Source organism: Chrysemys picta, chromosome 1 (genome assembly GCF_011386835.1).
Source record: "Chrysemys picta bellii isolate R12L10 chromosome 1, ASM1138683v2, whole genome shotgun sequence".
NCBI lineage: Eukaryota > Metazoa > Chordata > Testudines > Emydidae > Chrysemys > Chrysemys picta.
The window spans coordinates 82,527,833-82,541,190 of NC_088791.1; the positions used below are offsets into that span (position 1 = coordinate 82,527,833).

At 43.1% G+C, this 13,358-nt stretch overlaps 1 protein-coding gene and 1 long non-coding RNA gene across 4 annotated transcripts in view; one reads left to right on the forward strand and one right to left on the reverse strand.

Annotated features, from left to right (window-relative positions):
• The window catches only part of LOC135976779 (uncharacterized), a 33,121-nt gene extending 24,681 nt beyond the window's left edge, over positions 1-8,440 (reverse strand). Inside the window, exons 1-2 of one of the 2 annotated variants that reach the window (XR_010594076.1) lie at positions 6,791-8,440; positions 2,088-2,199 (exon numbers count right to left, since the gene is read on the reverse strand). This is a non-coding gene — a long non-coding RNA (uncharacterized LOC135976779). Of the gene's footprint in view, positions 1-2,087; positions 2,200-5,872; positions 5,928-6,790 lie in introns of those variants that run through there. The other variant, XR_010594073.1, reaches the window with a different exon arrangement.
• The window catches only part of NUDT4 (nudix hydrolase 4), a 42,377-nt gene continuing 35,062 nt past the window's right edge, over positions 6,044-13,358 (forward strand). The window contains exon 1 of one of the 2 annotated variants that reach the window (XM_065574029.1): positions 6,044-6,478. In XM_065574029.1, coding sequence (XP_065430101.1) covers positions 6,380-6,478 — 99 coding nt within the window. In that variant the 5' untranslated portion in view covers positions 6,044-6,379. The remainder of the gene's footprint in view (positions 6,479-13,358) is intronic. The other variant, XM_065574071.1, reaches the window with a different exon arrangement.

Genomic DNA, 13,358 nt, shown 5'->3' on the forward strand with positions numbered 1-13,358 from the left:
TTTCTTTTCAAATATTCCACAAGGTCTCCACATTGCTGCTAATGGTTTAAAATTCTAAAGTTTAATTATATGTAATTCTAAATAACATGGCCTTTTTACAATTACAAGAACATAAAATGGTCAAAACTTGTAACTTTTAAAAAAATAATCTTTAAAGATTACAAAATCTATAATAATTTCAGATTTCCATCTGTAATGGAAGCCATATCACTCCAGACATTTAAAACTAGACCATAGTAATGTTTACCCCAGATGTTCAAAAATCATGACTCAGGCTCCTCAAAACTGTGTAATTTTAAAAAAGAACTGTGTTCTTATTTCCCTTCTTTTTTTTTTTTTTTTTTTTTTTTTTTTTTGAGTCTTTATTTTACACTTGGGTCACATTTTCAAGCTTTTTTCCAAAACCGGATGGGTTAGAAACTTTTAAATGAAAGCCTAATCACATGCCTCTCGGAACTAAGGCTTCTGGGAAAACACAAAAACTATGGGACTCATGATTAAATCATAAGAATTGGCAACACTGGACAAAACACAGATGAATATACTGTTGCTGCGTTAGAAAGGATATGGACTAGATGAACTAATAGGTCCTTTCCATCTCTAGCTACTATGAATCTAAAGTTTAAGAGGAATTACACACATTGTTATTCTGCTTCTCTTAATGTATCATCTTGCAGGATTCTTATTCCTGGCTCTTATCTTATCAATACAAGATTAATGGAACTACCTAGTTGTTAAAGTTTTTTGATTCTGAAGGGCAGGGAGTTCTCCTGTTGGCATAGGTAACGCAGCTCCCCAAGAGGTGGTAGCTAGGTCAATGGAAGAATTCTTCCATCAACCTAGCAGTATCTATACCGGAGCTAGGTCATCTTAACTACATCTCTCGGGTGTGAATTTTTCACACCCCTGAGCAACATAGCTAGGTTGACCTAAATTTTAGGTGTAGACCAGGCCTAAGAATCCTGCAAGATTATCTTTTTAGAAAGGCAGAATTACAAGATATGGTCCCTTAATTACCTGAGCAATTACATTGAACACAATGGGACTACTCATGTATCTGAAGTTAAATACCTTACTGAATTGGGGTCTGGGATAAAAGTAAGTCCCCCTTTTCTAAAGTTACCATCTGAGGAGGATTCTCGCTCCTGGAGCTCAAGGGATGTCCCAAAAGAAAATGTGAGCACAACTGCTGTGAGAAAGAACAACAGGCCAATGCTAACAGTATGTACAGGAAAGCTTTTTACATATACACAGAAAGAGAATATATACACACACACTATGTTTATCTATATTACATTAAACAACTATGTTAAGAGAACATTATGGTTGCCAAATCAATGAATGGATAGTTACTCAATATTTCTTTTTATTCTCCTAATTCAACATGTAGACACAGGCCTGGGGCTAGTCTACTACAGATTCTTTGGGTATAGTTAGGCCAGCAAAGTCTCCTGATGGAGATGCAGCAAATGCTGGCAAAATGAGTTATTCTGCCCACATAGCTATACCACTTCATGGATTCCAAGGCCAGAAGGACTATTGTGATTATCAACCATAGAACTTCCCCAACATAATTCCTAGAGCAGATATTTTAGAAAAACATCCAATCTTGATTTTAAAATTGTCAGTGATGGCCAACATTAGCTATGCAAACAAAGGCACTCTTCTGTCAGTATAGTTGTGTGTCTAGACTAGGGGTTTTGCTGGCATAGATATGTCGCTTGGGGGTGTGTGTGAATTTTTCTCACACTCCTAGCTGACATAGCTATGCTGGCAAAACTTTATAGGGTAGACCCAGCCCTTTTTTACCACATACTTCCAAACCCTGCACTGAATACAAAATTAATTACCTCATGGGAGTTTCTAAGGTGCTTTCACTATAGTATCTGAGTACTTCACAAATATTGATGAATTTATCTTCACAATGCCCTTGTAAGGTGAGGTGGTTTTAACACCCACCCATACCCTTTTACAGTGGGAGAATGGAGACACACAGAGAGATTGAGGCCAAAAATTGTCAGAAGTATGCACTAAACTTGGATAGACTGCTTGAGACATCTAAGGCTGTGATTTTCCAGAGTACTTACCATTTTAATAGGACATTATATGCTCAAAATACAGCTTCCATTGACTTCAGGTGAAGTTGAGAGTGCTCAGCACTTTTGAATATCTGACCTCAGGTGTTTCATGTTCGACACTCTAAAAATGAGGAACACACAATTAGTGGCTAAATTTTGGCTCAACTGGTTAAGACTAATATTCTCATAGGAACTCTGCGGCAGAGACAGGGATAGTGTCCAATTCTCCAGGGTTGCATTCAGAAGCTTTTGCAACAAATGATACAGGGGTACTAGAGCCAACAACCTTATTCATTACACAATCTTGATTCATACCCAGCATAGGTCCATCCTTTTGCACTGAATGTGCAAAAAATAGCATGCAATCATGTAATTAAATACTGAATCATAGTGCATGTGGCACAAGCAATCTTAATGCTGTTTTTTCCAACTTTTGAGTGTTTGACTTTGCAAACTTAATGTTATTTTAATGTTTTATTTGTTTATTTGTTTATTTTGAGTGTACTTTCCTAAGTTGATTTCTGGATACCCGTCTTGCTCTGTCAATCTGTTGGGTACCCAGAAATCACCTACTACAGGATAGGCCCAACAAGGACAATAACAGAACACCACTGGCCATCACATACAGCCCCCAGCTAAAACCTCTCCAGCGCATTATCCACGATCTACAACCTATCCTGGAAAATGATCCCTCACTCTCACAGACCTTGGGAGGCAGGCCAATCCTCGCTTACAGACAACCCCCCAACCTGAAGCAAATACTCACCAGCAACTACACACCACACCACAGAAACACCAACCCAGGAACCAATCCCTGTAGCAAACCTCGTTGCCTACTCTGTCCCCATATCTACTTTGGCGACACCATCAGAGGACCCAACCACATCAGCCACACCATCAAGGGCTCATTCACCTGCACATCCACTAATGTTATATATGCCATCATGTGCCAGCAATGCCCCTCTGCCATGTACATTGGCCAAACCAGACAGTCCCTCCACAAAAGAATAAATGGACACAAATCGGACATCAGGAATGGTAACATACATAAGCCAGTAAGTGAACACTTCAGTCTGCCTGGTCATTCTATTACAGATTTAAAAGTCACTATCATTGAACAAAAAAACTTCAGAAACAGACTTCAAAGAGAAACAGCAGAACTAAAATCCATTTGCAAATTTAACACCATTAATCGGGGCTTGAATAGGGACTGGGAGTGGCTGGCTCATTACAGAAGCAGCTTTTCCTCTCCTGGAATTGACACCTCCTCATCTATTACTGGGAGTGGACTACATCCACCCTGATTGAATTGGCCCTGTCAACACTGGTTCTCCACTTGCAAAGTAACTCCCTGCTCTCCATGTGTCAGTACATAATGCCTGCATCTGTAACTTTCACTCTATGCATCCGAAGAAGTGAGGTTTTTACCCACGAAAGCTTATGCCCAAATAAATCTGTTAGTCTTTAAGGTGCCACCAGACTCCTTGTTGTTTTTGTAGATACAGACTAACACGGCTACCGCCTGATACTTGATGATTTTTAGCAGCTGATTCAGGATTTTTGAATACTTGAGATTGACAATACTGTGCCACTCACAGCAAATTGTTCAGATCTTCCCACTCCCTTCTACATACTTTGATCAAAGTGAAATAGTTAATGCTGACATTTAAATTACCACTAATAGGCATCTATACTAACACCCATCCAGATGACTGGCCAGTTCACATTTCTCTGAAGAATTATTAAATCAGCAAAGTATTCTTTAAGGCCTTGTCTGCACTAGAAAGGGTTTGTCTGTATAGCTATATTGGTAACTCCTCCTTGTGTAGACACATGGGCTATACCAGTTCTTCAAAGAAAACGTACTGGCAAAAGCATTTTGCTGGTATAATTGCATCTACACAAGGGCTTTTGTCGGTATAAATATGTTGTAAAAAAACCACATACCATAAGAGACATTACTGGCCAAAGTTTATAGAATAGATCAGGCCTAAGATACAACCAATGGCATGATGTCTCTGTGAGTTTGCAGAATTGTAATAATTGAGGTTGGTCTACAGCCAGAACTTGCCCCAGTTTAACTAAAATCAGATTTTAAATTGATCTAGGGGTTTGTCTACAGGGAAGTTATACTGGCATAAGGTAGGGTATGAATTTAAAGCTCTATAGTTATACTGGTATATCTCCCTGCTTGAACACTCTTATCCTGGAATCAGGCTATGTCTATACTATGGACCTTACAATAGCACAGCTGTACTGCTATAGTTGTGTTGCTGTAAGTCTCCTATGTAGCTACTCTATGCCAGCAGGAAAAAGCTCTCCTGCAGGTAAAATTAAACCACCCCTAACAAGCAGTGGTAGTTACGTTGGGAGAGCATCTCCCACCGACATAGTGCTGTCCACACCTGCACTTTTGTCAGTGAAACTTTTGTCAATCAGGGGGATTTTTTTTTTCCACACCCCTGACCGACAAAAGTGCTAGTTTCAGAGTAGCAGCCGTGTTAGTCTGTATCCGCAAAAAGAACAGGAGTACTTGTGGCACCTTAGAGACTAACAAATTTATTAGAGCATAAGCTTTCGTGGGCTACAGCCCACTTCTTTGGATGCATATAGAGTGGAATAAATATTGAGGAGTTATATATAGTGTACACATAGCTTAAGTCTAGTGCCTTTTTCCAGTTTACCTCATGTCACTTTGAAAATGTTTTAAACTGGGCTTGTCTACACTTAAAATGCTGCAGCTGGATCACTTTAGTATTTCAGTGAACTTTCCTGTCGATCTAGCACTATCTATGCTTGGGGTTAGACCAGTTTAAGGGCATCACTTGGGTGTGGATTTTTCACACCTGTGAACAACATAGTTATATTGACTTAATTTCCTAGCGTAGACCAGGACCTTGGCTACACTGGCGCTGTACAGCATTGCAACTTGCTGCGCTCAGGGGTGTGAAAACGCCCCCCCCCCCCCCCCGAGCGCAGTGAGTGCAGCGCTGTAAAGCGCCAGTGTAATCAGAGCCTGCAGCGCTGCACGCTCGCTCGCAGTGCTGCAAGCTACTCCCCTCAGAGAGGTGGAGTACATACAGTGCTGTGAGAGCTCTCTTACAGCGCTGGCGGCACGACTACACTCGTGCTTCACAGCGCTGACGCATCAGCGCTGTGAATTCCCGAGTGTAGCCAAGGCCCAGGCCTTAGCCAAAAAAGCCCATGCTTATTCCAGAATAAGAGTGTTCACATGGGAGAGTTATACCAGCATAGTAGTTTAACTAGTAGTATAACTGGAAAAACCTTGCGTAGAGAAGCCCTTAGTTATACCAGTGCAAACCCTTAAGTGGACAGCCTGATGTCAGTTTGCCAGGCTTATCTTTTTCAGGCCTGGTCTATGCTTAAAACTTTTGCCAGCATAGTTAAGACAGTCGAGCGTGATCAAACCCAGTTGACACAACTCGGCTCGCAAAAGCCTTAGTACCCACAAAGTTAGGTTGGTAAAAGGAGCCCTGCCGCCCAGCACAGCTATGCTAGGAACTTGCACAGGAGTGAATCCACAGCTCAGGGGTGCTGAGAGCCATCGAACCAAACTGTAAATCATGTATATGATGGAAACCACTTCAAGCCAAGCGTACAGCAGCATCCCTACTTCCACCACTTATGCTAAAGCTAATCCACTAAGTAGACCACGCCTAATGGGTGACTAAGCAGAGACTAGGATGGGCCACATGCACCAGTGCCTCGATCCCGCTCTGCACTTAGGGCACCATCCAGTGACGGCCTGGCTTCCTCCTCCAGCTGCCACTCACCGCTTCCAGCCAGCGCTACGCCCTGCCCTCTCCCTCTGCTGCAGCTCTGATTGCCTCCCCCCCCCCCCTTTCATCTGCCTGGCCAGCCCCGCCCGCCTCTAAGCTCCCCCCCCCCTTCGCTCGAGCGCGCCCCGCTCCCCCACCTCCCCGGCCTGGTGGCGCCTGCGCAGTGCGGCGGGGAGGCGGCGGCGCGCGGGGGGCCGTGCGGGCGCAGGAATGTGCGTTACGGTTAAATAGTGGGCGCAGGAGGGGCCGCCGCGGCGCTTGGAGCCGGGCAGCGCAGGGAGGCGGCGGCGGCGGGGCTGGGGAGCCGCTGGGCAGGGGACGGGCGGGCTCCATGGCGCGGCGCGGCTTCCTGGGCGGCAGCGCCTAGCTCCTGTGAGAGACGCTTCCCCGCCGGGACCGAGCGGAGCTTGGCCGCGGCCGGTGCCGGGCGGAGCGGGGCCGCGTCTGCCGGGCGCGCCGGGGCTTGGGGCGGGCGGCGGCGGCCGGGGCACCTCCGCCTCTATGATGAAGCTGAAGCCGAACCAGACGCGGACCTACGACCGGGAGGGCTACAAGAAGCGGGCGGCGTGTTTGTGCTTCCGCAGCGAGCGGGAGGACGAGGTGAGCGCGCCGGGGCAGCGGCGGTGGAGGGGGGCTGGGCACGGTGGGGGGGAGGCCAAGGGCCGGTTCCCTGCGCCGGAGCCAGGCTTGGGGGGCTCCTATCGCCTGTCTCCGCCGGTGCCTTTGTCCCGCGCGGGGTGTCGGGGGACGAGGCTGTTCCGGGGCGAGTCCCGCTCTCTTTCCCCTTCCCTCGCCCCGGGGCAGGGTAGCGGCAGCCGCATGGCTGGGTGCGAGACGTCCTCCCTCCCAGGCTGCGTGGCGCTTGCCTAAGGCCCGATCGGGTCGCTTTGCGGGCCAGGGCGCCGGTCGTACCGCTGCGCTTCGCCCTGGCTAGCACGGGGCGCAGGGGGGCGGGCGGGCGGCCAGCTCCGGGTTTCAGACAGAAAATATCAGGGTGAGTCTGTGAAGAAGGAAGGTTGCGGGGATCTCCGACGTCTCGGCTTTTGTACGGTGAATTGGAGCTAAAAGCGGTCTGTTCAGACCCTGGTTCCGCGCATGTGGCAAAAGCGGCATCATCTCGGCATAACCTGTGCGTATCGCCCTGCCGGGCGTCTCGTTCCGCTCACGCACCCGTAGCTCCATCAGTCGAACAGATGTCTCTTTCGCAGTATAACGTGGCGAAACATCACTTCGATTACTTTCTTTCTTGTGTTGCAACTTCATTATTGCGGGGGGCTGAAATATTTGGAACTGTCACCATTTTATAATCAACAAACCCAGCGTGTAAAGCGGAGTGGTGACAGATAGGCGGCACCAGCTCTGATTTGTGGCCAGTATCGTTATAGTGGGCGAAAACGGGGTTTCTGAATCTATTGTCTTTTTAGTTTGTAGGGTATTTAGAATTATGACTTGACTGTACAGCAGTCTTGGTGCTGACGTTAACCAGAACATGATTAGCTTACAGTAACTTATTTAATGCTGACTCTCTTAATTTAATGTATATTCATTATTTGCGTTTTTTACCAAATATTTGGTTAAGCGATTTGTAATTTAACAGATTGTACTGCATATATTTGAAGATGAGGTATACTTGGTATGTGATGACATAGTGTTATGATGAACTTGGGATAAACCTGATTGTGCCCTACTAGTGAATTTGCATAGTTGTCTTGGATTTTTACTTTTCATTGAGTGAAATTTGAGTAGTCTTCAGTCCCCACAAAACTGTGCTAAACACTTTACAGTTTAAAAATATTGTATAGACATTTTCTACATTGCATTGACTTTTAGAGGAAAGTTGAAATGGTGAATACAGATGTGAGCAAGGTCTTACATTACAGCAAATATAGGAGACGACAAAGTTCTGTACCCTTAATCAAGGTCAATTGCACAGGCAGTCATTTAAGAACTTTTTTGATGGTTGCATTGCACAATGTAATTAGACATTATCTGTGATTTGGAAACATAAAAGCTAGAAACTTGAGTTAATAACATTTTTAAATAACTAAAATGGTCATGAAACTTATCTACCAGAAATTTAAGACTTGGGTTTTCCCCCCTCATCTGCATATGGGAAGAAGTCTTTTTTTCTAAAGATACCATCTTGCAGGTTTCTTATTCCTAGAATATCTCACCTTAGTGTGAGACCGAAGAAGTCCCCTATCAGAGTATGACCCTTGAGGTCTGCAATAGCTGGGGAGATTATCCTAACTTCTGGACATTCCACTCAATTCCTCTTTTACCATGGTCTGCAAAGGAGCAACCTGCAAGAGACTATGCCCTGGTCTACACTGCAAACTTGTCAGTATAACTGTGTTGCTCAAGGGTGTGAAAAATCCACACCCCTGAGCGAAGCAATTATATTAACCAAACTCCCGGCGTAGATGGTGCTAGTGCTTTCTCTGGTCGGTGGCATCTTTACTAAGGGTACGTCTATACTACCCGCCAGGTCGGCGGGTAGTGTTAGATGTATCGGGGATAGATTAATCACATCTCATCTAGACACGATAAATCGATCCCCGAATCGACACCTGTACTCCACCTCCGCAGGAGGAGTAAGCAGAGTCGATGGGGGAGCTGCGGTGATAGATTTGCTGCCATGAGGATGGCCAGGTAAGTTGAACTAAGATACTTTGACTTCAGCTACGCTATTGCATAGCTGAAGTTGCGTATCTTAGTTCCAATCCCTCTTCTCTTCTCTCCACACCCCCCCTCCCCCGTGTAGCCCAGGCCTAAGTGCCACAGCGGTGTTGTAGGTGTAGACAAGCCCAGGTGTTCTGGTACACTTCAATGCTTTTGCATTTGTTTTTCTCAAATTTGAGTGCCTATCTCAATACTCAAGGACTGCTGGTTTTTGTCTTTCTTGGTGCTCAAACACCTGTTTTGTCCCGCACTTCAGCACTGTTACCGCTTTCTTGTCTCACTTAATCAGCTGATATGAGCCAGCTGTAGGTGTTTAATTGCAGTGTAGACATGCCCTGTTTTTTTACACCTCAGAGCAACAAGTTTTGCTGACATAAGTACTGGTGTAGACATGGCCTTAATTTAGGTGTTCAGAAATATACTGTTTCTTTACATTCACATACTCCTTTCCACCCAACTTCCTTGAACAGCTAGTCATTTGTTGAATTAACTCTTAAGTCACATGAACTATATCATTTATGTAACCTCAACAGAAGGTATGAAAAAGCAGTAACTTAAAATTCTTAATTTCATTAGTTTCTTTGTGGTCCTCAAACCTCTTGTTAGGCTCCTAGTGTATGTTCATCATTTGTTCATATTACTTAGCCTAGTACTTTCAGCAACACTTGAGGTTTACTCTCTAGTATAGCCTCCCCAGTCTGCTTTTGATTGAGATGGGGCTTGCCAAGTGCTGCTGTAAATTCTAAACACTTAGCTGCTGTAATTAGAATTCATCCATATCTGCATTTAGCATGCATTAACCTCTTTTTGGTACTGTCCAAGACACACTAAGAGTGTACACTTCTTAAATGAAATGCAGTCAGATTGTAAATGAAATCTGTTATGTACCATAGCCAAGGCTGGCAAACTCCCAAAACCAGAAGTGTCTAAAAAGATGCACAGGTTATCTATTTTGACTTAATTATGTTGAATGTCAATATATTACATAGGCAACAACATTGTTTTAAAGAAGCATCATAATATAAAAGCATTTACTGTATAGCATAATATAAAAGCTCCAAGAAGCAACTAGTATGTACATGTAGTGAATGTTTGCCTCCTTTTGTATTGTAGCTCCTTGGTCCTAATTGATCTCTGCATTCTTTTTTGTGGGGGAATTAATAAAATAGAAGGATCTCCTGCCTGATTTCGCCACTGAGTTTTCAAACAATGTCTCCTTATTAGTAGGATCACTTTTTCTTATGTATGGGCCTGGATTGAATGAGCTTTCCAGATGATTACCTTTGATGTAAAAAGCTGTCTGGCTCCTGTCCATTTGAGAGACTAGTTCTGTTCATATTGCATACCTGCAGACTGCAATCACTTAGGCTATATTTGCACTAGGAAAAAAGGTGTAGTTTTAACATGTTAGCTGATTGAATTAGGGTTTACCTCAGCTGTGTTTAAAAACACAAATGTCTTCTGTACACTAAAATTTTAACATGGAGCTAATACATGTTAAAATGCTTTCAATTGCCTAGAAAACATGCCACATACCCTGTCTTGATTATGGGAGAGTGTTTTTAAAAATTGGCTAATCTGACATTAAGGTGTCATATGCAGTGTTGCATCCGTGTTGGTCTCAGGATATTAGCAACACAAGGTCCTCAAAGGGTAGGTCTACACTTACATCCGGATCTGGTAGTAAGCAATCGATCTTCTGGGATCGATCCTGGAAGTGCTCGCCGTCAAGGCCGGTACTCCAGCTCGGCGAGAGGAGTACTCGGCATCAATGGGGGAGCCTGCCTGCTGCATCTGGACCCGCGGTAAGTTCGAACTAAGGTACTTCAAATTCAGCTACATTAATAACGTAGCTGAATTTGCGTACCTTAGTTCGAAGTGGGGGGTTAGTGTGGACCAGGCCAAAGGTGTATGAACTTTTTCCTACTTCAGCAAATGAACTACTGACATGCTGATCCATAAACCACACTCTTTCCCCACTAACTACAAGTAGTGGTAAGCACAACACCAAGAGAAAAATGGCTCTTGCAAGGAGCCCAAAGCGATTGTGATACTGAAGTTTTACCAGTAAAAACCACATTCTGCTGCAATTTGGGCTCATTATTCAAGCTCAAGTGAGATTCCATTTGGTATGGCTGTGGTGTGCGTTTAAGGTGAGGGAGATGTTTGCATAGTGGTCCAAGTCTTTGTCATTTAATTTTCTCAACCAATTTTCAGTAGAGCATAGGTCTGTCCAGCTTAATCATACAAAGACTGTCCTGTTCAAGCTCTTGGGTATTAACATATGTAAAGGGACTTGAGTTCAGGTCACCTGTATATAATGTTGGCCCCACCACCCTCTTATGGTCCTTTCAACACTACAATAAAAAAATCAGGGAACCTGGTTACAACAGTTTGTACTCTGGATGAATTTAAGATTGTAACAGAATTGGGCAACTAGGGTACAGGTCAGGGGACAACTGTAGGACTAGTGGCATCATGTGATCACAGGTACAAAGATACTGAAAGTGATGAAATGGAAGGATATTTTTATTTAGTGAACAGTCATTTAACTTAAATGCTCTACAAATAATTGGGAACGTCTGATTCAGGAGTGCTGACTATCCGTTAAGGAGAAAGCAACTTTCCAGTTTGGGACCTCCAACAAAGTTAGGTTAAACGTCCATGTTTTGTTTCCAAGTGTGTGGGGGTGTGTATGAAGGGGAAAAAAGGGGGAATGGGGTGCAGCCAGAAGAGTTTGAGACCTTTCTGGCCTTCATACAACATAAGGGCAACCTTTTCCTTTTTAGAGGTCACCTTTCAATGCAGCAGCTGCATGCTGATTACTCCACACTGTTTAATCTAACTTTAATACTGTATAAAATGCAGGTATAGTCATCAAAACTTTAAATTAAAAGTTTACTAGTGTAAATGTAGCTAATGAAGTTACAAACTTAATGAAATGTGTGTAAAAAGTGACCTTTTTAGCCCACACACAAATACAGCTACTTAGTATTCTCCGAGTTAAGCGAGGTACCTTTTAGCATTTCATGTTAAATCACATCAGCCAAAAAGACTGCTTTGCCCTTCTGTCATAGTAACATGATTATAAATTTAGCATGGCAACCGCTTTGCGGCACTTTACATGGAACTGAGGAAAACAATTCTGCCAAAATTTTAGGTAAAACTTAAATATCTTACCTTCTTTGGCACTAGCAAACAGGAAGCTTTCCCTGAAAAATGGGGAGGCCCAATGCTATCAGGTTGTGCATCTAAGGTTTTATTAAGCAGCATTGCACATATATTGATGTCTTGGGGCAGTGGTTCTCAACCTTTCCAGACTACAGGACTCCTTTCAGGAGTCTGATTTGTTTTGCGTATCCCCAAGTTTCACCTCACTTAAACTACTTGCTTACGAAATCAGACCTAAAAAGACAAAAGGGTCACCGCACACAATTACTGAAAAATTGCTTATTTTGTCTGTATGAAATTTTAGCTTGTACTGACTTTGCTAGTACTTTTTATGTAGCCTGTTGTAAAACTAGGCAAATATTTAGATGAGTTGATGTACCCCCTGGAAGACTGCTGCATACCCCCAGGGGTACATGTACCCTGGTTGAGAACCACAGTCTTAGGGCTTGCCTATATGGGAACATTTACTGGCATAACTATACTGTTTTAATTATCAGTATAACTCCCCATATGGACAGTTATTGCAGAATAAGAGTACTTTTTTCAAGTTTAGTTTGTTGCAAAGTGGAAAAAAGCACTGGAGCAAATGTGGTGACATGGAGTTACTGATAACTTTAGCAGTTACATAGTTCTGCCAATACATTCCCAATATAGACAATTCCTGAGGCATCAATACATGTAAAATGCTACTTAAAGCTGCACAACCTGGTAGCATTGGTCCTCCCCAATCTTCAGGGAAAGTTTCAGTTTTAAAGTTTTTTGTTGCTGTCTTCCTCAGACTTCAGTTTCTGGAGTCCAAGCTGAAATGGTAATATTATGGACCCATGGTAAACTCAGTTACAGAAGAGAAACTATTTTAGAATTAAAACTAGACAGTGATTCTTAAAGTCAGATCAAGGAAATATCTAATAGTATTTTAACTAGAGAAGCAGGCTTAACAGAACTCTTTAGTCCAAAAACCCATATACATCACTTCTTGTAAATGAGAAACCCTTTGAACAAAATCCCACCAGAAGCCGTAAAAGCATCTACCATGATATGTAGTCAAGAACACAAGCTTTTCTGTGCTTCGTGGTATGGGGCGTATGTATTACAGGTGTATTATAAGTGGCTCTTATAGTTAAGGTTTCACTATACTTCACTAGTATATTATAAACTTTAACCACACAGGCTGAAATATTCCATGATGGTTATCCATCTTGGATTTATTAAAAAAAAAATTAATCTGAAGTGGTTTCTTGGTTTTTGAGATTAGGGGGAAATGTTTGCAAGTTTTGTTTAATATGGGCCAATCATTTTGTTGAGGGGCTCTAGCTTTGGAGCGGAAACTTGAAATTTGGCATAGGGGTTGCTTTGGTATCAAGGGCATGCCTTTTGCCAGCCCTGTGAAAATTTGACCAAGTTTGGTCAAGTTATGAGATTGTGCAAACTTAGGTTTTTTCAGATACTCCGAATAGCTAGTTTAGTAGTAACAATTCTCCAAATATTTTGTCTGCACTGAGTAGGGTTAGGCATTTGACAAGTCAGATATTGTCAAATGTCAAAAATGGTAAAATATTTTAAAGCACTAATTTATTAGAATAGTAATAAAAGAGCAAGATGTTATGGTTTCCTGTAGGCTTAGCCT